We start from the raw sequence: 24924 nt of genomic DNA on the forward strand, positions 1-24924 counted from the left end.
TACTACACATTACACAATGTCTACACACTACTACACATTACACATACTGTGTACACACTACTACACATTACACAATGTCTACACACTACTACACATTGCACATACTGTCCACACACTACTACACATTACACATACTGTCCACACACTACTACACATTACACAATGTCTACACACTACTACACATTACACAATGTCTACACACTACTACACATTACACATACTGTCCACACACTACTACACATTACACATACTGTCCACACACTACTACACATTGCACATACTGTCTACACACTACTACACATTACACAATGTCTACACACTACTACACATTACACATACTGTCCACACACTACTACACATTGCACATACTGTCTACACACTACTACACATTACACAATGTCTACACACTACTACACATTAGACATACTGTCTACACACTACTACACATTACACATACTGTCTACACACTACTACACATTACACAATGTCTACACACTACTACACATTACACAATGTCTACACACTACTACACATTAGACATACTGTCTACACACTACTACACATTACACATACTGTCTACACACTACTACACATTACACAATGTCTACACACTACTACACATTAGACATACTGTCTACACACTACTACACATTAGACATACTGTCTACACACTACTACACATTACACATACTGTCTACACACTACTACACATTGCACATACTGTCTACACACTACTACACATTACACAATGTCTACACACTACTACACATTACACAATGTCTACACACTACTACACATTAGACATACTGTCTACACACTACTACACATTACACATACTGTCTACACACTACTACACATTACACACTGTCTACACACTACTACACATTACACATACTGTCTACACACTACTATACATTACACATACTGTCTACACACTACTACACATTGCACATACTGTGTACACACTACTACACATTACACATACTGTCTACACACTACTACACATTACACATACTGTCCACACACTACTACACATTGCACATACTGTCTACACACTACTACACATTACACATACTGTCCACACACTACTACACATTACACATACTGTCTACACACTACTACACATTGCACATACTGTCTACACACTACTACACATTGCACATACTGTCCACACACTACTACACATTACACAATGTCTACACACTACTACACATTACACATACTGTCCACACACTACTACACATTACACAATGTCTACACACTACTACACATTACACATACTGTGTACACACTACTACACATTACACATACTGTCTACACACTACTACACATTACACATACTGTCTACACACTACTACACATTACACATACTGTGTACACACTACTACACATTACACATACTGTCTACACACTACTACACATTACACATTCTGTCTACACACTACTACACATTACACATACTGTCTACACACTACTACACATTACACATACTGTGTACACACTACTACACATTACACAATGTCTACACACTACTACACATTACACATACTGTCTACACACTACTACACATTACACAATGTCTACACACTACTACACATTACACAATGTCTACACACTACTACACATTACACAATGTCTACACACTACTACACATTACACATACTGTCTACACACTACTACACATTACACATACTGTCTACACACTACTACACATTACACATACTGTCTACACACTACTACACATTACACATACTGTCCACACACTACTACACATTACACATACTGTCCACACACTACTACACATTACACATACTGTCCACACACTACTACACATTACACAATGTCTACACACTACTACACATTACACATACTGTCTACACACTACTACACATTACACAATGTCTACACACTACTACACATTACACATACTGTCTACACACTACTACACATTACACATACTGTCCACACACTACTACACATTACACAATGTCTACACACTACTACACATTACACATACTGTCCACACACTACTACACATTACACAATGTCTACACACTACTACACATTACACAATGTCTACACACTACTACACATTACATACTGTCTACACACTACTACACATTACACATACTGTCCACACACTACTACACATTACACATACTGTCCACACACTACTACACATTACACATACTGTCTACACACTACTACACATTACACATACTGTCCACACACTACTACACATTACACATACTGTCTACACACTACTACACATTACACAATGTCTACACACTACTACACATTACACAATGTCTACACACTACTACACATTACACATACTGTCTACACACTACTACACATTACACATACTGTCCACACACTACTACACATTACACAATGTCTACACACTACTACACATTACACATACTGTCCACACACTACTACACATTACACAATGTCTACACACTACTACACATTACACAATGTCTACACACTACTACACATTACACAATGTCTACACACTACTACACATTGCACATACTGTCCACACACTACTACACATTACACATACTGTCTACACACTACTACACATTACACATACTGTCCACACACTACTACACATTACACATTCTGTCTACACACTACTACACATTACACATACTGTCCACACACTACTACACATTACACAATGTCTACACACTACTACACATTACACAATGTCTACACACTACTACACATTACACAATGTCTACACACTACTACACATTACACATACTGTCCACACACTACTACACATTACACAATGTCTACACACTACTACACATTACACAATGTCTACACACTACTACACATTACACATACTGTCTACACACTACTACACATTACACATACTGTCTACACACTACTACACATTACACATACTGTCTACACACTACTACACATTACACATACTGTCTACACACTACTACACATTACACAATGTCTACACACTACTACACATTACACATACTGTCCACACACTACTACACATTACACATACTGTCTACACACTACTACACATTACACAATGTCTACACACTACTACACATTACACAATGTCTACACACTACTACACATTACACAATGTCTACACACTACTACACATTACACATACTGTCCACACACTACTACACATTACACATACTGTCCACACACTACTACACATTACACAATATCTACACACTACTACACATTATACACAATGTCTACACACTACTACACATTACACAATGTCTACACACTACTACACATTACACATCCTGTCTACACACTACTACACATTACACACTGTCTACACACTACTACACATTACACATACTGTCTACACACTACTACACATTACACATACTGTCTACACACTACTACACATTACACAATGTCTACACACTACTACACATTACACATACTGTCTACACACTACTACACATTACACATACTGTCTACACACTACTACACATTACACATACTGTCTACACACTACTACACATTACACAATGTCCACACACTACTACACATTACACATACTGTCTACACACTACTACACATTACACATACTGTCTACACACTACTACACATTACACATACTGTCTACACACTACTACACATTACACATACTGTCCACACACTACTACACCGTACTATACTGTCTACACACTACTACACATTACACATACTGTGTACACACTACTACACATTATACACAATGTCTACACACTACTACACATTACACAATATCTACACACTACTACACATTACACAATGTCTACACACTACTACACATTACACATACTGTCCACACACTACTACACATTACACATACTGTCCACACACTACTACACATTACACAATATCTACACACTACTACACATTATACACAATGTCTACACACTACTACACATTACACAATGTCTACACACTACTACACATTACACATCCTGTCTACACACTACTACACATTACACACTGTCTACACACTACTACACATTACACATACTGTCTACACACTACTACACATTACACATACTGTCTACACACTACTACACATTACACAATGTCTACACACTACTACACATTACACATACTGTCTACACACTACTACACATTACACATACTGTCCACACACTACTACACATTACACAATGTCTACACACTACTACACATTATACACAATGTCTACACACTACTACACATTACACATACTGTCTACACACTACTACACATTACACAATGTCTACACACTACTACACATTACACATACTGTCTACACACTACTTCACATTCGAAATACTGTACACACACTATATACTCATATTTACTACACACTTGCATTGCATATACACATTGTTCATGCTATATACTCAACAATACATATACCGCAGATTGCACATACTGTGTACACACTACATTACAAACTGACCAATCCGTTTCAAAGCCAATGCAGGTATCATTATCAGAGCATGTTTTTGTGTTTACATGTTCACAAATACGTGTGTTTACTGCAGACATGCTTTTGTCTCGTGCTGCAGAGATTCATCTTCTTGGTTCTTTCGTTAAAGTCACGTAGAAGGGAAATAATAAAATAATAAAAATAAAACATAATAAAATAATAAAAACAAAACATCATAAAATAATAAAAATAAAACATAATACAATAATAAAAACAAAACATCATAAAAGAAAAAAAGAAAACATAAAATAATAAAAATAAAACATAATAAAATAATTCTCACGACGTTTCGGCCACAACGCAAGCAGCCGTCCTCTAAATGAGACTCTGTCTTCTCGACAGACCTGTTCTTCACCTGAGGACGGCTGCTTGCGTTGTGGCCGAAACGTCGTGAGAATTATTTTATTATGTTTTATTTTTATTATATTATTATTTTCCTTCTACGTGACTTTACCGAAAGAACCAAGAAGATGAATCCCTGCAGTCACGAAAGCTTTAAATCGAAATGTTTTAGACATCTTAACACCGCTGTTTCAATCTCGATTTGAAGCTTTCGTGACTGCAGGAATGCATACTCTTTGGTTCTTTCGGTAAAGTCACGTGGGTAGTAGAAAAATAACAGATCACGACGTTTCGATCGCAACGCAAGCAATCGTCATCAGGTGTTTTATTGCCAGAAAGTGTGAAACCGACTGTTAGATTTCGTTCCTGGCAAAGAAAGGTCCCTCACTGAACCTTCTTGTCTGCTCCACATTGTGTCTGCGTGACCCCGTGGCATTTGAACATCTTAACCTCATTGTTTTATTGCCAGAAAGAGTGTAAAACCTCTTGTTATATTTCGTTGCTGGCATAGAAAGGTCCATCTCTGAATCTGCTTGTCTGGCCCACATTGTGTCTGTGTGACCCACACCGCATTTGAACATCTTAACCTCATTGTTTAATTGCCAGAAAGTGTGAAACCTATAGTAGTAGGTTTTTACCCTTTTAAACTGGTACAAAACTGACACCTTTATTCAAGGCATCATGTTTGCAATGACCACAACACAAGCAGTCAAAAAAGCAAACAAAAAGAAGCTACTCTGATAATGATAATAATATGCACTGTTATCAGAGTTGCTTCTTTTTGTTTGCATTTTGACTGCTTGTGTTGTGGTTATTGCAAACATGATGCCTTGAATAAAGGTGTCAGTTTTGTACCAGTTTAAAAGGGTAAAAACTTACTACTACATTTTGCCACTGGTAAAAGAGATCTCATAGTGTAAGTGTGAAACCTATTGTAATATTTATTTCCTGGCATAGAAAGGTCCATCACTGAATCTGTTTGTCTGGCCCACATTGTGTCTGTGTGACCCCACCGCATTTGAACATCTTAACCTCATTGTTTAATTGTCAGAAAGAGTGTAAAACTTATTGTAATATTTCGTTACTGGCGTAGAAAGGTCCCTCACTGAACCTTTTTGTCTGGCCCACATTGTGTCCGCGTGACCTCGACGCAGTTTCCACTTCAAGCAAGGAGCAGTGGAGGGCAGTGTTGCCTCGTTCATTCACAAACTTTGCCATCCGCGATGTTTGGCTATCCGCGAATCCCATCGAGAACGCCACACGACCGCCGTATCGAGAGAGAGAAAGTGATGAGATAAAGTGATGAGAGATAAAGTGATGAGAGATAAAGTGATGAGAGATAAAGTGATGAGAGAATGTGATGAGAGATAAAGTGATGAGAGATAAAGTGATGAGAGATAAAGTGATGAGAGATATACATTTATGAGAGATGATTTTTACGATATTTTGTTAGACGACCCTGGTTTTCTTTTTGCATGAGAACGCATCCCTTTTGTAAATCAAGGAATACATGTGCAGCGCTTTCACTCATGGCTGACAGCTGTTAAGTGGGAGGTGAGCGCTTTTGCACACTCATTTGGCCAGGAACTCATCTTTATTTTTCTACTTGCGAACGACTTGGGTTCCAGAGGTCTATATTCTTAGGTTTTTTCGGTAAAGTCACGTAGGTAAAACAATTTAAATTAATAAAAGTAAAATAAAACAATAAAAAATCACGACGTTTCGGAAGCAACACAAGCTTCCGTCTTCAGGTGGAACCGTCACAGCCACGACAGCTGTATCAAGTAAATGAGAGATCACAAGAAATACCATCTCTCTCATTTACTTGATACAGCTGTCGTGGCTGTGACGGTTCCACCTGAAGACGGAAGCTTGTGTTGCCTCCGAAACGTCGTGATTTTTATTTTACTTTTATTAATTAAAATTTTTGTACCTACGTGACTTTACCGAAAAAACCTAAGAATATTAATCCTTGCAGTCACGAAAGCTTCAAATCTAGAATTCCAGAGGTCTGTTCGTAAGTCAATTTGTTGGTGAGAACTTTACTCCCTCATCATGGGACAATGCATAAATTATCAGAGTATTAAATTTCGATTTAAAGCTTCTTTCGTGACTGCAGGGATTCATCTTCTTGGTTCTTTCGGTAAAGTCACGTAGAAGGGAAGTAATAAAATAAGAAAAATATTATTTTATTATGTTTTATTTTTATTATTTTATTACTTCCCTTCTACGTGACTTTACCGAAAGAACTAAGAAGATGAAACTTACGTTTCGATTTAAAGCTTTCGTGACAGCAGGGATTCATCTTCTTGGTTCTTTCGGTAAAGTCAGACCTGGGTTTCACCTGAGGACGGCTGCTTGCGTTGTGGCCGAAACGTCGTGAGAATTATTTTATTATGTTTTATTTTTTATTATTTTATTACTTCCCTTCTACGTGACTTTACCGAAAGAACCAAGAAGATATCAGAGTATTGTTTTTCGTTTGCATTTGACTGCAAGTATTGTGGTTAATGTTAAGCATGATTCCTTGCAAAAGGTGTCAGTTTTGTTGCCATAAAAAAGGGGAAAACCCCTATTAGTAAGACTTTACTTTCGTCGATTTCGAACGTGTTGTACGGCATGTACACTCAACGCGGGGAACTTGCTTTCAAAGTTGTATAATCTCCCGTAGATGTAGATGCCACCGGTTCTTCACGTTCCGCAGATGTATATTCCACCTCCACCATCTATTGCGAAGGTGGCAGGCATTTCGACATACCGACTGGTTTGTGCGCATCTGAAAGTTCGTAAGTAGAGGAAGTTAGGCCTATGACAAAATGTGTCGTTGCCCAGTTTTGTCACGAGCATCAAAACACTTTTCGATTCCAAGCTTTCGTGACTGCAGGGATTCATCTTCTTGGTTCTTTCGGTAAAGTCACGTAGAAGGGAAGTAATAAAATAATAAAAATAAAACATAATAAAATTTCGATTTAAAGCTTTCGTGACTGCAGGGATTCATCTTCTTGGTTCTTTCGGTAAAGTCACGTAGAAGGGAAGTAATAGAATAATGAAAATAAAACGTAATAAAATTTCGATTTAAAGCTTTCGTGACTGCAGGGATTCATCTTCTTGGTTCTTTCGGTAAAGTCACGTAGAATGGAAATAATAAAATAATAAAAATAAAACACAATAAAATTTCGATTTAAAGCTTTCGTGACTGCAGGGATTCATCTTCTTGGTTCTTTCGGTAAAGTCACGTAGAATGGAAATAATAAAATAATAAAAAATAAAGCACAATAAAATTTCGATTTAAAGCTTTCGTGACTGCAGGGATTCATCTTCTTGGTTCTTTCGAAAGAACCAAGAAGATGAACAACACATTCGATCAGCACCTTCATGTAGCAACATTTTAACCCTTTACGATGACGTACGTAAGTGTACGTCATCGGTTTTTCTTCCCATTCCATTACGATGACGTTCACGTAATCGGAAGTAAAAGTCCACGACGGGAGGGCGTGCGGAGGTACGGTTCTCTGCGGTGAGTAACGACGTTTTTTAAAAACAACAACAGCAGCGCTGCTATAGTAGTAGGTTTTTACCCTTTTAAACTGGTACAAAACTGACACCTTTATTCAAGGCATCATGTTTGCAATGACCACAACACAAGTAGTCAAAAAAGCAAAGAAAAAGAAGCAACTCTGATAATGATAATAATATGCACTGTTATCAGAGTTGCTTCTTTTTGTTTGCATTTTGACTGCTTGTGTTGTGGTTATTGCAAACATGATGCCTTGAATAAAGGTGTCAGTTTTGTACCAGTTTATAAGGGTAAAAACCGACTACTATATTGTGCCACTGGAAAAAGAGATGTCTCATAGAGCAACGCTGCTGCTGCTGCTACTACTACACCTCTCGAAACGAAATGAACGCCGAAACCCGCTCGCGCGTTCCGATGATTCGGCGTTGAACGGAGGAGACACCACCCACCCCGCAACTTGCAGGCATATCGGAGCGTTGAAGGGTTAAGTGGGGGGGGGTTTAAATGAATTTTAAATCAAGCGGTGCTATAGAGCGTGTTAATTACACTTGTAATTATTAAGTGTCAATTTAGTGCTTCGGCTAGACATATTTGGGTCTGAAATGAAAAGGTCTTTGCTTTCTTTTTAAATCCTTTATATAAAGTTCGCTTACTTGCTTAGGACTGTGCAAATCTTTCGGTCGTTTTTTAACCCACTTCCCGTGATCCAATCGAGCTGACATTTTGCACACAGACTCGTTGTGCGTGACAATTTATTTTCGTGAAAAATTTTTCCCAAAATTTTACACTTTTTAGGACAAAAATATTATATTTAATTACCAATTGCTTAATGGTGGCAGGCAATCATCTGACCCATAGGTGGCAGCCATCTCAAGCCAGAGGACGAGAGGACTCTAGCCGCCACGCATATAAAGGATTTAGAGTGAAAAACTTTGTTTTTACGGGTTATACTTGTTTTCCCCCTCTTTGAAGTCAAGGATCTTGCTTTTCATTTAATTTGCTCCCCTCTCCTGCGTTCCCCTGGTGCAGTTGCTAATGGTGTGTGGAGGGGGACGGGCATTGATGTCTCCTTTGTGCTGACAGTAGAGCGGATGCTTTCCACAAGTTTGGTGCAATTCCGTGCCACGTTTAACGTGTCCGCGCCGACACCCTAAATAACCACGTTGAGATAATTGGCGCTAAACAACCGGGTCACATGTTCGGGCACGGCGTACGTGCAGAGAAAGCACAAGTGCACGTTTAATTTGCAATGAAACCACATTCATAGGATTGTCATTCCTCAAAGCTCCTTTCATTTCGGGACGCTGTTCCGTTAACCGCGTGAGAATTGGTCGAGATTGATTATCTTTTGGGAAGGGGTGGCCATCGTTCAGTTTAATTTCATGGCGTGGGTGAGTAATATTCAGCCGATGGCTGCATTGCAAGATGGAGCCACGGAGTAGTACCTTGTAAGAGATGTTACATTTCGATTTAAAGCTTTCGTGACTGCAGGGATTCATCTTCTTGGTTCTTTCGGTAAAGTCACGTAGAAGGGAAGTAATAAAATAATGAAAATAAAATATCATAAAATAATTCTCACGACGTTTCTGTCTGTCGAGAAGACAGTGTCTGAAAAAAAAATAACCCGTAAAAACAAAGTTTGTCACTATAAATCCTTTATATGCGTGGCGGCTAGAGTCCTCTCGTCCTCTGGCTTGAGATGGCTGCCACCTATGGGTCAGATTATTGCCTGCCACCATTAAGCAATTGGTAATTAAATATAAAAATAAAAAATCCTAAAAAGTGTAAAGTTATGGAATTTTTTTTTCACGAAAATAAATTGTCACGCACAACGAATCTGTGTGCAAAATGTCAGCTGGATTGGATCACGGGAAGTGGGTTAAAAAACGACCGAAAGATTTGCACGGTCCTAAGCAAGCAAGCAAGTGAACTTAATATAAAGGATTTAAGAACAGGTCTGTCGAGAAGACAGCGTCTGAAATTTCAGACGCTGTCTTTCCGACAGACCTGTTCTTCACCTGAGGACGGCTGCTTGCGTTGTGGCCGAAACGTCGTGAGAATTATTTTATTATGTTATATTTTTATTATTTTATTATTTACATTCTACGTGACTTTACCGAAAGAACCAAGAAGATGTTACATTTGTTAGCGTATAGAACAACAAATCGTAAGAAGGATTACACCGCAATTTCAACACAATGTAGGCGCATCAACATGCATCTGTAGTGGCTAAAGAGTAACACTTTACAGCGTACGAGGAATTTCAATAAAAAATTACCGGTGTTAGGCAGAGCGTGTGAAAGACGTGCAAGTAAATGTGTATTTTAAATCAAGTTCGGAATTTAAATAGGCTGTTGAGAAATTCTTCTTGGCTGGTGGAACTTCAGTTCCAGCAATGTTGTTTTCCATTTGCTATGGGCATGACATGGAATACAAAACCATAGTTGAGTGAGTTTCGGTACAGGGGATTTTAATTTCCCTGCATGGTATTTCTAGATTATCCTTTAAAACTGCTTTTGGTTATAAGTTTTGTTATCCATCCCCCGCACCTCCGATTAAGACGGTTGGCTACGTAGGGTGCGAAAGAAGTTCAGCATCCGTATGATCGGACATACGTACGACCCGGTGCAAATCGGGGATGGAGATTGGTCGGCAAAATATTTCCTCTGGTTTCAAACAGAAACGTTCCGTTTTCTTGACTTCTCCGAGTCTTTTCGAATGTACTTGGTCCTCTTCTTGGTTCTTTCGGTAAAGTCACGTAGAAGGGAAATAATAAAATAATAAAAATAAAACATAATAAAATAATTCTCACGACGTTTCGGCCACAACGCAAGCAGCCGTCCTCAGGTGAAAACCAGGTCTGTCGGGGAGACAGCATCTGAATGAAACAGCACACGTGCTTGGAGCGTATATTTAAGCTGGGTTGGGAGGGGGGGGAAAGGGCGCCTTGACAAAATAATTTACATATCAAGAGGAATTTAGCATATTTATGGGAAATGCAGGAATGTGAATAGTACTAATTATGCCCGTGCATTATGCAGGATTAGCAGCATCAACGGGAGGGGATAGGGGTAGCATTAATGAAGGGAAGGAGTGTTAATAGTATGTAGCTGGATTAACTAAAACCACCACGTAAACAACTAAAGTATAAACTACATAGTATCATCAGTATACTAACTATACTCTACAATAAGCTGAGTTACTAACAGTAAGTAATACATTACAATTCTACGTCGTAAAAATTATATAATAATTTTTAAGGGACCGTCACAGAAACGACCCCTCTCTTTGTGCCGATTTGTGTCCTCTCTTTGTGTGCCGTTGTGTCTGCTTCTATGTCTGTCTATAGTTTTCTAGTTAGATTTTTGTTGCTATTTCTTTTATACCTGATGATGATTGCTTGTGTTGCATTCGAAACGTCGTAATATGTTATTTTAATTTATTATTTTATTTTTAGACGTGACTTAACCGAAAAGAACCAAAGAATTATATAATATGCTTCCATCTAAACTTTTTTCTCTTGGTCCTTTCGCTCCGGTGTCAAAAGAACACAGCGGGATTTTCGATGAAACCGCTCAAGAGCGATAGGCACGGAGCGAAAATAACGAACATTTCTGACATTTTTTTTATTTCATAGGACCTCCTTTGCCACTACCGAAATATACTAATAGGGTTTAGTATATGTTGGTACTGGCAAAGGAGGTCCCACGATGTAGCTGCTCAACCCCGAGCTCTCATTACTCTGGTAGTGCGTTGTCTTAGAACTGTGCGCCTTTTGGCGTCATCTGGTCGAACACCATACGAGACTAGGCTCTAAAGAAAGCTGTCTCTGGTGTGGATCAATCAGTTTCAAAGACAATGCATAAGTTATCAGAGTATTGTTTTTTGTTTGCATTTGACTGCAAGTATTGTGGTTAATGTAAACATGATTCCTTGCAAACGGTGTCTGTTTTGTTGCCAGAAAAAAGGGGAAAACCCCTATTAGTATATGTTGGTACTGGCAAAGGAGGTCCCATGATGTAGCTGCTTAACCCTGAGCTCTCATTACTCTGGTGGTGCGTTGTCTTTGAACTGTGCGCCTTTTGGCGTCATCTGGTCGAACACCATATGAGACTAGGCTCTAAAGAAAGCTGTCTCTGGTGTGGACCAATCCGTTTCAAGGACAATGCATAAATTCATCTTATTGGTTCTTTCGGTAAAGTCACGTAGAATGGAAATAATAAAATAAGACCTGTTCTTCACCTGTGGACGGCTGCTTGCGTTGTGGCCGAAACGTCGTGAGAATTATTTTATTATGTTTTGTTTTTATTATTTTATTATTTCCATTCTACGTGACTTTACCGAAAGAACCAAGAAGATGAATCCCTGCAGTTACGAAAGCTTTAAATCGAAATGCATAAATTATCAGAGTGTTGTTTTTTGTTTGCATTTGACTGCAAGTATTGTGGTTAATGTAAACATGATTCATTGCAAAAGGTGTCAGTTTTGTTGCCAGAAAAAAAGGGGAAAAACCTTATTAGTATGTTTTTAATTTTTCTTCTTGGTTCTTTCGGTGAAGTCACGTAGAAGGGAAGTAATAAAATAATACAAATAAAACATAATAAAATACGTGACTTTACCGAAAGAACCAAGAAGATGAATCCCTGCAGTAACGAAAGCTTTAAACCAAAATGTTTTTTTTATTGTTTAATATTATTTTATTATTTCCCTTCTACGTGACTTTTCCGAAAGAACCAAGAAGATGAATCCCTGCAGTCACGAAAGCTTTAAATCGAAATGTGTTTTTAATGTTTAATATTATTTTATTATTTCCCTTCTACTTGACTTTACCGAAAGAACCAAGAATGTGAATCTCTGACATCCCGTCAGCGTTGGACACCGATGCGGGCTCGTACCGTTGGCAAGCGCGCCTTGGTCTGTGTCGGGGCCGCTTTAGGGTTTTACATTCGACGAGTGCGACACTCTTCCCACGTTGCCGCCACCCCTGACGCTCGCAAACCGGCCGCGTGGAGCGGACCCCCCAACTTCCCCGCCCGCGTCTCGCGCGGCTGACCTCTGCGTCTCTGACCCACCGCCCCACCGCCCCCGGTGTTTCGCCCGCAGGCATCTGTCGGAAAAGGGGATTGAAGAATGTAAGGGGCTATCTCCCGGCGTGGACACGGACTCCATCGTCAAAGTTGCCCTCAATGTAAGCACAAGCCTCTCCCCCCCCCGCACATTGCATGTATGTGTTGTACGTACGTTGAACTTGTTTCGCGCCGTACGTAGCCAACCGTTGCTGATCGTGTGTTCGGGAATAGTGGATGTAGTTGTGGTAGTGGTGGTAGTAGTGGTGGTGTGGTGTTGATGGTGGTAGTAGTAGTGGTGGTGAGATGATGGTAGTGATAGTAGATGTAGTAGTGGTGTGGTGTTGGTGGTAGTAGTGGTGTTGGTGGTGAGATGATGGTGGTGAGATGATGGTAGTGATAGTAGATGTAGCAGTGGTGTGGTGTTGGTGGTCGTTGTGGTGGGGTGGTGTTGGTGGTCGTTGTGGTGGTGGTGGTGAGATGATGGTGGTGAGATGATGGTAGTGATAGTAGATGTAGTAGTGGTGTGGTGGTGTTGGTGGTAGTAGTGGTGGTGTGGTGTTGGTGGTAGTAGTGGTGGTGTGGTGTTGGTGGTAGTAGTGGTGGTGTGGTGTTGGTGGTAGTAGTAGTGTGGTGGTGTTGGTGGTCGTAGTGGTGGTGTGGTGTTGGTGGTAGTAGTGGTGGGGTGGTGTTGGTGGTAGTAGTGGTTGTGTGGTGTTGGTGGTAGTAGTGGTGGTGTGGTGTTGGTGGTAGTAGTAGTGTGGTGGTGTTGGTGGTCGTAGTGGTGGTGTGGTGTTGGTGGTAGTAGTGGTGGTGTGGTGTTGGTGGTTGTAGTGGTGGTGTGGTGTTGGTGGTAGTGGTGGTGTGGTGTTGGTGGTAGTGGTGGTGTGGTGGTGTTGGTGGTAGTAGTGGTGGTGTGGTGTTGGTGGTAGTAGTGGTGGTGTGGTGTTGGTGGTAGTAGTGGTGGTGTGGTGTTGGTGGTAGTAGTAGTGGTGTGGTGTTGGTGGTAGTAGTGGTGGTGTGGTGTTGGTGGTAGTAGTGGTGGTGTGGTGTTGGTGGTAGTAGTGGTGGTGTGGTGTTGGTGGTAGTGGTGGTGGTGTGGTGTTGGTGGTAGTAGTGGTGCTGTGGTGTTGGTGGTGGTAGTGGTGGTGTGGTGTTGGTAGTAGTGGTGGTGTGGTGTTGGTGGTAGTAGTGGTGGTGTGGTGTTGGTGGTAGTAGTGGTGGTGTGGTGTTGGTGGTAGTAGTGGTGGTGTGGTGGTGGTGGTAGTGGTGGTGGTGTGGTAGTGGTGGTGGTGTGGTGTTGGTGGTAGTAGTGGTGCTGTGGTGTTGGTGGTGGTAGTGGTGGTGTGGTGTTGGTAGTAGTGGTGGTGTGGTGTTGGTGGTCATAGTGGTGGTGTGGTGTTGGTGGTCGTAGTGGTGGTGTGGTTTTGGTGGTAGTAGTGGTGGGGTGGTGTTGGTGGTAGTAGTGGTAGTGGTGGTGAGATGATGGTAGTCATAGTAGATGTAGTAGTGGTGGGTGGTGTTGGTGGTAGTAGTGGTGGTGTGGTGTTGGTGGTAGTAGTGGTGGTGTGGTGTTGATGGTAGTAGTGGTGGTGTGGTGTTGGTGGTAGTAGTGGTGTTGTATGTACATTGAACTTCTTGCGCGCCATACGTAGCCAACCGTTGCTAATCGGAGGTGCGGGAATAGTGGATGTAGTAGTGGTAGTGGTGTTGGTGGTAGTGGTGGTGGTGGTGGTGTGGTGTTGGTAGTGGTAGTGGTGGTGTGGTGTTGGTGGTCGTAGTAGTGGTGGTGGTGGTGAGATGATGGTAGTGATAGTAGATGTAGTAGTGGTAGTGGTGTTGGTGGTAGTAGTGGTGGTGTGGTGTTGGTAGTGGTAGTAGTGGTGTTGTGGTGTTGGTGGTAGTGGTGGTGGTGTTGGTAGTAGTAGTGGTAGTGGTGTTGTGGTGTTGGTAGTGGTAGTGGTGGTGTGGTGTTGGTGGTAGTAGTGGTAGTGGTGTTGGTGGTAGTAGTGGTGGTGTGGTGTTGGTGGTAGTAGTGGTAGTGGTGGTGTGGTGTTGGTGGTCGTAGTGGTGGTGTGGTGTTGGTAGTAGTAGTGGTAGTGGTGTTGTGGTGTTGGTGGTAGTAGTGGTGGGGTGGTGTTGGTGGTAGTAGTGGTAGTGGTGGTGAGATGATGGTAGTCATAGTAGATGTAGTAGTGGTGGGTGGTGTTGGTGGTAGTAGTGGTGGTGTGGTGTTGGTGGTAGTAGTGGTGGGGTGGTGTTGGTGGTAGTAGTGGTGTTGGTGGTAGTAGTGGTGGTGTGGTGTTAGTAGTGGTGGTGTGGTGTTGGTGGTGGTAGTAGTGTTGGTGGTAGTAGTGGTGGTGTGGTGGTAGTAGTGGTGGTGTGGTGTTGGTGGTGGTTGTAGTGGTGGTGTGGTGTTGGTGGTGGTAGTAGTGGTGTTGTATGTACATTGAACTTCTTTCGTGGCGCTGACGTGCTCCCCCCCTCAACCCACACATTTAAAATGTTTCCTGCACGGTATACACGCCGAAGCCTGCGCGCTCCGTGAACTGGTTGAGAACCGTCGCCCGGCCGCTCGACGGTGAACGTCAGGCTCAGTGTTGCCCTCCGCGCTTTTCCCAGGGCGATCTGCGCACCATCGGGGACAAGTTCCTGCCGGAGGAGATCACGCGGGGAAAGGTGGACAAGGTGAGACCCCCCCCCTCTCCCCCACCAAGGCCACCACAGCTCCCGTGTGCAGGCAGGAGCACGGCTCTGTGCAGGCAGGAAGTGAGCTTGGGTTACAGGGTGAGCGAGTTGTTGTCGCGTCAGTCGACGATGGTGGCGTTTGCCATGACTTCTCACTGCGGCACAGTGGGGCCTTGTCAAGGCTTCTACCATCTTCCACTTCGGTGGATGGCTGAGCGGTGAGGGTGGATGAATCGGTTGCTGTTGCTGTGGAGACCGGAAGATCGTTGATCGATGGTCGGTGGTCGCCGGGTCGATGATTATGGCGTTTGCAGTGATTTCTCACTCGGCACAGTGGGGCCTTGTCAAGGCTTCTACCATCTTCCGCTTCGGTGGATGGCTGAGCGGTGAGGGTGGATGAATCGGTTGCTGTTGCTGTGGAGACCGTAAGATCGTTGATCGATGGTCGGTGGTCGCCAGGTCGATGATTATGGCGTTTGCCGTGATTTCTCACTGCGGCACATTGGGCCTTATCAAGCCTGCTGCATGAAATCACTCCGGTGGATGGGTGAGAAGTGAGGGTGAGGAGTGAGTTGGGTCAGTTGTTGTCGTGTTGGAAATCTGGAGATCGTTGATCGATGTTTCCTGGTCGCTGGGTCGATGATGATGGCATTTGCCGTGACTTCTCACTCGGCACATTGGGCCTTGTCAAGGCTTCTACCATCTTCCGCTTCGGTGGATGGCTGAGCGGTGAGGGTGGATGAATCGGTTGCTGTTGCTGTGGAGAGCGGAAGATCGTTGATTGATGTTTAGTGGTCACCGGGTCGATGATGATGGCGTTTGCCGTGATTTCTCACTCGGCACAGCGGGGCTTGTGCAGGCTGCCGCATTAATTCACTCCGCTGGATGGGTGAAGAGTGAGAGCACGGTGGATCGGTTGTCCCGCTGGAGACCGGGAGATCGATGGTCGATGGTCGTCACGTCGACGATGATGGCATGCGTCGTGATTTCTCACTCGGCGAAGTGGGCCTTGTCAAGGCTATTGCCAATTTACACTCCGGTGATTGGGGAGTGAGGAGTGAGGGTGGGATGGGTCGGTTGCTACTGCTGTGTTGACCGGAAGCTCACCGGGTTGATTACGACGATGATGGCATTTGAAGAACGCTGGGTTAGGGTGATGGCATGAGAGTCAGCTTGGACGAGTGAGTGTGGCACGGTGAGCTTTTGGTGGCGGGGTTTGGGGTGGTGGGGGCAGTTGAAATTCACGTGCAGAGAGGCCAGGGGAGAGACGTGGGTTGCGAGACGCGTCAGGGGGAGATGGTGGTGGGGAGAGAGAGGGGTGTGAGCAGGGTGAGAGTGGACGGGGTGTGGGAGGTGAGAGGGGCGGGGGAGCAGTGCGTGGCGTGGCGTGAGGGTTAGGGTCAGGGCGGGTTTCTTTGTAATTTTGCTTAGGAGACAGTCACTCGCCGCTGCCTTCGAAGACGCTTGCGCGTTTGATTGGCGAGGGCCTCTCCCCTCCCCCGCCGCCATCAAGGTTCACCTCCACCTTTGATGTAATTTATTCGCCCGGGTGCCGTTCCACTGTGTTTTTCTTTTTATTTGCGCGCTTCAATGCGTGGGTGATCGTTAGGGTAATCATGGAGTGGGGTTTAGGTTTTTTTTTTAACTCGTGCCTAGTAACGTCAGCCAACAGGGTCGGTTACTCCGAGTCAAAATGATCAATCCCCTTTCGTCGGTCATCTTATTCTTCTTCCGGCTTTATTTTGGTGATTTCGAAAATGTTTTTTGGTTTGGACATGTTTGTTTGTTGTAGTATGGAGTTAGACTGATGGCCTTGATCCAAGTTGTCTTGTGGTTGTTGTTGTTGTTGTTGTTTGACTTGCATCCCACTGGGATTTTTGCACACAGCGTTGGTGTACGGTGATTTTTTTCTGGAATTTTTGCTGTTTTTTTTTCCTGGATTTTCTGTTTGCACTTAGTCACATATTCACTTTAAGATGTTTTTTTGTTCATGTTTTAGTTTTTTGTTTGTTGCGTTTGCACCCGATTCAAGAGCCGAATGGCTCACAGGGCTATACCTAATACATGAACTTCAACTTGAACTTCTTTTTCCTCCTCCTGTTCATCTTCTTTGTCATCTTTTTCTTCTCACCGCTGACCACTCGACGGACCACCCAGTGCCTCTCGCCCCTGGCGACAAAACACATTCAATTATCTCTCTAAACGCCGCTCGTACAAAATGATCATTCGAATTGCCGGAACCCACAAAAATTAACCCGTAAAAACAAAGTTTTTCACTATAAATCCTTTATATGCGTGGCATCGGTTTTATTTTATTATTCATTTATGTTTTTCTTGAGTAAGAGTTTCTTTTTTTATCACATTGGTGTTTTAAATTAAATATGAATTTTTTTTTTCCTAAAAGTGGAAAATTTTGGGAAAAATTTTTCACGAAAATAAATTGTCACGCACAACGAGTCTGTGTGCAAAATGTCAGCTCGATTGGATCACGGGAAGTGGGTTAAAAAACGACCGAAAGATTTGCACGGTCGTAAGCGCGCAAGCAAGCAAGCAAGTGAACTTTAAAAAATGGTCGCAGCTGCAAGTTTTTATTTTTAAATCCTTAATATTAAGTTCGCATGCTTGCTTGCTTGCGTGCTTGCTTGCGTGCTTGCTTGCTTACGACCGTGCAAATCTTTCGGTCGTTTTTTAACCCACTTCCCGTGATCCAATCGAGCTGACATTTTGCACACAGACTCGTTGTGCGAGACAATTAATGTTCGTGAAAAAAAATTCCCAAAATTTTACACTTTTTAGGCAAAAAAAAATGTATTTTACATATATTCAAATAGAACTCATTCATGGCTTTGGCTGAACGTCAGAGTGTAAGAGCCCAGAGCGTAACCCCTCCACAGGCCGTGGCGGAGTAGCGCAGTTGGTAGCGCCCTCGCTTCCCATGCCAAAGGTCGCGGGATCGATCCCCGCGTCCTCCACAGGCGAATATATTTTTAAATCCTTTATATTAAGTTCGCTGCCACGCATATAAAGGATTTATAGTTTTTACGGGTTATACTTATTTTAGGTGGGGACCGGCACACAGATGATAGCTCAATTGCTGAAGTACAGCAGCTGTTTCTTGCTGTGGTTGTCCCAGCTGACGACGGACGCTTGTGTGGCGCCCGAAACGTCGTGATTTAATTTATTTATTTTAATTTTATTTTTCTTACCTACGTGACTTTACCGAAAGAACCAAAGGGTATGGATCCCTGCAGTCACGAACACTTCAAACCTACGTGTTAAACTTGTTATATTCGTTTAAACGACGCCTTTTAGTTACCGATGGTTTTCGTTGGAAGCAGTTAAACATCGCTGACCGAGCGACTGGCTCTATATGTCGACCACGTCTCCTTTGCAGCGAGAGCAGCAGGAACAAAAAAACTTCCGAACATAGATGGACTCGTCCATCTGACCAACTGCCAAATCGCTGTCCGTGGTGCTGACCGTTAAGAAAAAACCGCCACTTTTTTCAAATTTTCTTGCCGTGGATTTCGCACCTGATGACGATTGCTTGTGTTGCAGTCGAAACGTCGTGAGAATTTTATTGTTTTATATTTTTATTATTTTATTATTTCCCTTCTACGTGACTTTACCGAAAGAACCAAAGAATATGGATCCCTGCAGTCACGAAAACTTCAAATCTAGATTCAAATACATTTTGTCCCCGAGTCCAAACTGTAAAACATATTTGATTTAAAGCTTTCGTGACTGCAGGGATTCATATTCTTAGTTCTTTCGGCAAAGTCACGTAGAAGGGAAATAAATAAAAAAAATCAGGTGTGAAATCCACAGCAAGAAAATGTTCTTGCTGTGGATTTCACACCTGATGATTTGCTTGTTTTGCAGTCGAAACGTCGTGAGAATTTAATTGTTTTATATATTTTTATTACTTTATTATTTCCCTTCTACGTGACTTTACCGAAAGAACCAAGAATATAACGGTTTTATTTTTAGAGTGCACTGAAAAGTAAAGAACTCGATTTGACAATGGGGAGTGGACGACATGTTGATTGCAAGGTTTGACCACAACATGGCGCCTGCTTCTTGGGAAAGGCGATTCCAGAGTTTAGGGAGACGCGGCGTTGTTGACGTGACTTGCATCCCACAGGGATTTTTACACACAGCGTTGAAATACGGTGTTTTTTTCCGGAAGACTTTGCTGTTTTTTCCCGGATTTTTCTGTTGCGTGACGCAGAGGTCGCAAACGGGTTTTGATTCCTTACCCGTACCCGGCCGCACCAGGGTCGCAAACGGGTACCCGTACCCGGCCGTACCCGTACCCTACCCGTACCCGGCCGGGTACGGGTAGGGTACGGGTATCGGGTACCTGATTGCGACCTCTGGGATGAAGCCATGTTGCAGGCGCGGGTGAGTTGGTTCTAGGATCTTGAATTGTGAGAAGAGACAAGACGTTGGGAAATGAGTGACAAACGCTTACTCACCAGTGACTCACGGTCTACCCGTACCTGTACCCGGCCGTACCAGGGTCGCAAACGCGTACCCGTACCCGGCCGGGTAGTAGTAGCCGGGTATCGGGTAGGGTACGGGTATCGGGTACCCGGTTGCGACCTCTGGCGTGCAGTCACTATAAGATGTTTCTTGTTCGTGTTTTTGTTTTGTTGCGATTGAGTCAAGAGTCGCATGGCTCACAGGGTTATACCTCATGAATGAAACTGAAACCTACCCAAATAAATATGTAATAAATAAGCCGTCCATACAAAATGTTAATTGCTTTAAAAGAGCCAACTAATATTGGTAGGAACCCACTGGTTCCACCAGCCCACAGGGGATTATTGTGTCCGTCCGTCCGTCCGTCGTGCAGGGAAGGGCTGGGTGGGGAGGGAGGGGCTGGGTGGGGCTGGGTGGGGAGGGGAGGGTGGGGAGGGGAGGGTGGGGCTGGGTGGGGGTGGGAGGGGCGGGGCTGGGTGGGGAGGGTGGGGCTGGGTGGGGAGGGGCTGGGTGGGGCTGGGTGGGGAGGGTGGGGCTGGGTGGGGAGGGTGGGGAGGGGCTGGTTGGGGAGGGCTGGGTGGGGAGGGTGGGGCTGGGTGGGGAGTGGGAGGGGTGGGGCTGGGTGGGGAGGGGCTGGATGGGGAGGGGAGGGTGGGGAGGGCCTGGGTGGGGAGGGTGGGGCTGAGTGTGGGGGCTGGGAGGGGAGGGGAGGGTGGGGAGGGGCTGGGTGTGGAGGGTGGGGCTGGGTGGGGAGGGGTGGGAGGGGAGTGGCTGGGTGGGGAGGGGCTGGTCACCCCGTGGTGCCCTTATAAAACTCAACGTTTAACCTACTCACGCCGGCTTGTGCCCGCCCTCACAGTCGGGCATATTTGCGGAATACACCACGCCGCTGTTGACCCTGGCCATTGACCGAGCAACCCAACGTTCCTACCAGCTCCCTCCGCAGGAATGTGTTTGATTAATTGATGCCGATTTTGATACGGGGCACGCATTGTGTCACCGGATCTGAGCACGTGGGCAAAAATGTGAAATCGATTGGACAACAGGAAGTCGACTAACTTTTGATTACACGATTTGACCACGACGAACAACGGGGTCAAGTTAAGTAAAACCGTCCAGCGGTATTCAAAGCCGTCGCGTCCGTCGAGAGAGGCTTCTAGGCGGCCTGGCGGGGTGGAGCGGGGGGGGGGGAGACGAGCTTTTCTGCGTTGCCGGTCCGTGGCAGCCCCTGCCCACTTTGAGGGGGCAGCCTCTGGAGGTCGTGACCCCCCCCCCCCCACACGCTCCGTCCAGGCAGCTGTGCTGCAGACGGCTTTTACATTCCCTTGTAAGCGGAAGACAAAAGGGGGGCGGACGGACAGGCGGACGGACGGGCGGACGGGCGGACGGGCGGGTCGGGGGTTAAATCAGTCGAGTTAGAAAAGAGACGGAGTGAAGCGCGAGAAAGAGAGAGAGGCGGGGGGCGGAGAGGGTTCTGCGTAAAGTTCTGAGATAAGAACGCCGTGCGCTGTGACGCTCTAAATCGCGACGTGTACAACCGCAGCCGGGGGGCCGTTTCCTTCTGCGGTGAGCCGCCGGAGTTCGCGTGCCCCCCCCCCCCCCCCCCTCCCCCCCCCCGGTCACGTGACGACAGACGGCACGCGGTCGGCACGGCGTCGTTTGAAATCTCTCGCCGGCGTCGTGGCCGTCAATGTGCGGGGGGCGGGGAGGTGAGGGCGCTCGTCGGCTTGGTCTCCTCTTCGCGGCTAAGGGGGTCGTTGTAAAGGCAGGGCGCCCCCACCCCTTGCCCCCCCTTCTTGACCCCCCCCCCTGCCCCCCCCCCCTTGCCCCCCCCCTTCTGCCCTCCCCTCCTGCCCTCCCTCTTCCCTCTCACCGCGCATCTCCCCCCCCCCCCGCCCGAACGAACAAGCGTCCGTCGTGAAATAAATAAATGGCAAGTGCCCTTGTAAAAGTACCGAAAGCATCGGACTGTTACGTGTTCCAAAGAACAACAAGGGGTTCCGCTTAGCGAAAGTAGCTTTTAGTGGAATATTACGAAGGGGGAAAAAAAAAACCGCGTGATTTGCCGCGCTCGCTGTGACCCATAAACGCAACGTGCAGAGGGGTGTGCGGATGTGGTGGCTTCAATGCGGGTTCGAGCGAGAGAGATGCTGCATTTAAACTCGGCGAGAGAAGGCAATTGCTCATGAAAAGGCTTCGAGAGGGAAAAAATAATATCTCTAACTTTTTAATTTATATGCTGTAGCGCTGCAAGGGGCATACTTGCAGACGATGTCTAACGCACTCGGCCTCCTGAAAAATTATGAATAATTCAAAATCGTCCTGAATAATAACTCGGCCACAGGGCTGCTGATGGAATGATGAATGAATGTCGTAGCCGGGAGGGTCCGCTCTCTGCTGCTATTTGAACGTGCGTTTGTACGTACGTGTGCATGTTGGACATCTTTCGCACCGTGCGTAGCCAAGCGTGCTAATCCCCCCACCGCTTGAAGCTGGGCTTGACGTGAGCTCGGGGTGCAGCTTTGGTGTGCGGCGCTGGACAGGGAGCCTCTGGCGAGATGTGAACTACCTCCCCTGATATGGAGGAGGTCGTGGGTTCGATCCCGACCCTGGCGATGCCTGCTGTATATTTGGAGTTTGCGTGTCTCTCTCTCATCATCACCACGGTGGCTATGAGATGATAACTACCTCGTCTGGTATACAGGAGGTCGTGGGTTCGATGCCGACCCTGACGATGCCTGCTGTATATTTGAAGTTTGCGTGTCTCTCTCTCTCTCATCATCATCACGGTGGCTAGGAGATGTTAACTACCTCGCCTGGTATACAGAATGTCGTGGGTTCGATCATGACCCTGACGATGCCTGCTGTATATTTGGAGTTTGCGTGTCTCTCTCTCTCTCATCATCACCACGGTGGCTAGGAGATGTTAACTACCTCGCCTGGTATACAGGAGGTCGTGGGTTCGATCCCGACCCTGACACCTGCTGTATATTTGGAGTTTGCGTGTCTCTCTCTCTCTCTCTCATCATCATCACGGTGGCTAGGAGATGTTAACTACCTCGCCTGGTATACAGAAGGTCGTGGGTTCGATCCCGACCCTGACACCTGCTGTATATTTGGAGTTTGCGTGTCTCTCTCTCTCTCTCTCATCATCATCACGGTGGCTAGGAGATGTTAACTACCTCGCCTGGTATGCAGGAGGTCGTGGGTTCGATCCCGACCCTGACGATGCCTGCTGTATATTTGGAGTTTGCGTGTCTCTCTCTCTCTCTCATCATCATCACGGTGGCTAGGAGATGTTAACTACCTCGCCTGGTACACAGAAGGTCGTGGGTTCGATCACGACCCTGATGATGCCTGCTTTATATTCGGAGTTTGCGTGTCTCTCTCTCTCATCATCACCACAGTGGCTAGGAGATGTTAACTACCTCGCCTGGTGTGCAGGATGTCGTGGGTTCGATCGCGACCCTGATGACGCCTGCTGTATATTTTGAGTTTGTGTCTCTCTCTCTCATCATCACCACGGTGGCTAGGAGATGTTAACTACCTCGCCTGGTACACAGAAGGTCGTGGGTTCGATCACGACCCTGATGATGCCTGCTTTATATTCAGAGTTTGCGTGTCTCTCTCTCTCATCATCACCATGGTGGCTAGGAGATGTTATCTACCTCGCCTGTTATACAGGAGGTCGTGGGTTCGATCATGACCCTGACGACGCCTGCTGTATATTTGGAGTTTGCGTGTCTCTCTCTCTCATCATCACCACAGTGGCTAGGAAATGTTAACTACCTCGCCTGGTATACAGAAGGTCGTGGGTTCGATCACGACCCTGATGATGCCTGCTTTATATTCGGAGTTTGCGTGTCTCTCTCTCTCATCATCACCATGGTGGCTAGGAGATGTTATCTACCTCGCCTGGTGTGCAGGATGTCGTGGGTTCGATCACGACCCTGACGATGCCTGCTGTATATTCGGAGTTTACATGTTTCTCTCCCCGTGGTCGCGTGGATTTTTCTCCGGGTCCTCCGGTTTTTTTCCCCCACCACATTTACAATAAGCGTCACGCGTTGAGATTATTTGGCTACCGCTGTAAATTTCCACACGGTGATGAGTTGCCATTTGTGGCCAGGTCGCTCCTGAAAAATACTCTTTGTTTCTTTCGGTAGGTATGAAATAAAATAAATAAAATCACGACGTTTCGATCGCATCACAAGCGACCGTCACCGGCTGGAACAGACACAGCAGGAGAGCTGCTGACGTAGGAGAAAGAGCTGCTGCAACAAGAGTTCATATCGTATTTTGGTGGGCTCAACCCAATGGTAAGCGTGCGGAGGTTGAAAAGG

At 44.9% G+C, this 24924-nt stretch overlaps 1 protein-coding gene across 1 annotated transcript in view; it reads left to right on the top strand.

The window, feature by feature from the left end:
- Window positions 1–24924, top strand: part of LOC144950934 (tudor domain-containing protein 3-like) — a 261619-nt gene that overhangs the window by 7423 nt on the left and 229272 nt on the right. Inside the window, exons 2-3 of the mRNA XM_078881115.1 lie at window positions 13446–13530; window positions 16031–16096. Coding sequence (XP_078737241.1) covers window positions 13446–13530; window positions 16031–16096 — 151 coding nt within the window. The remainder of the gene's footprint in view (window positions 1–13445; window positions 13531–16030; window positions 16097–24924) is intronic.

The sequence above is a fragment of the Lampetra fluviatilis genome, chromosome 60 (genome assembly GCF_964198595.1).
Source record: "Lampetra fluviatilis chromosome 60, kcLamFluv1.1, whole genome shotgun sequence".
NCBI lineage: Eukaryota > Metazoa > Chordata > Hyperoartia > Petromyzontiformes > Petromyzontidae > Lampetra > Lampetra fluviatilis.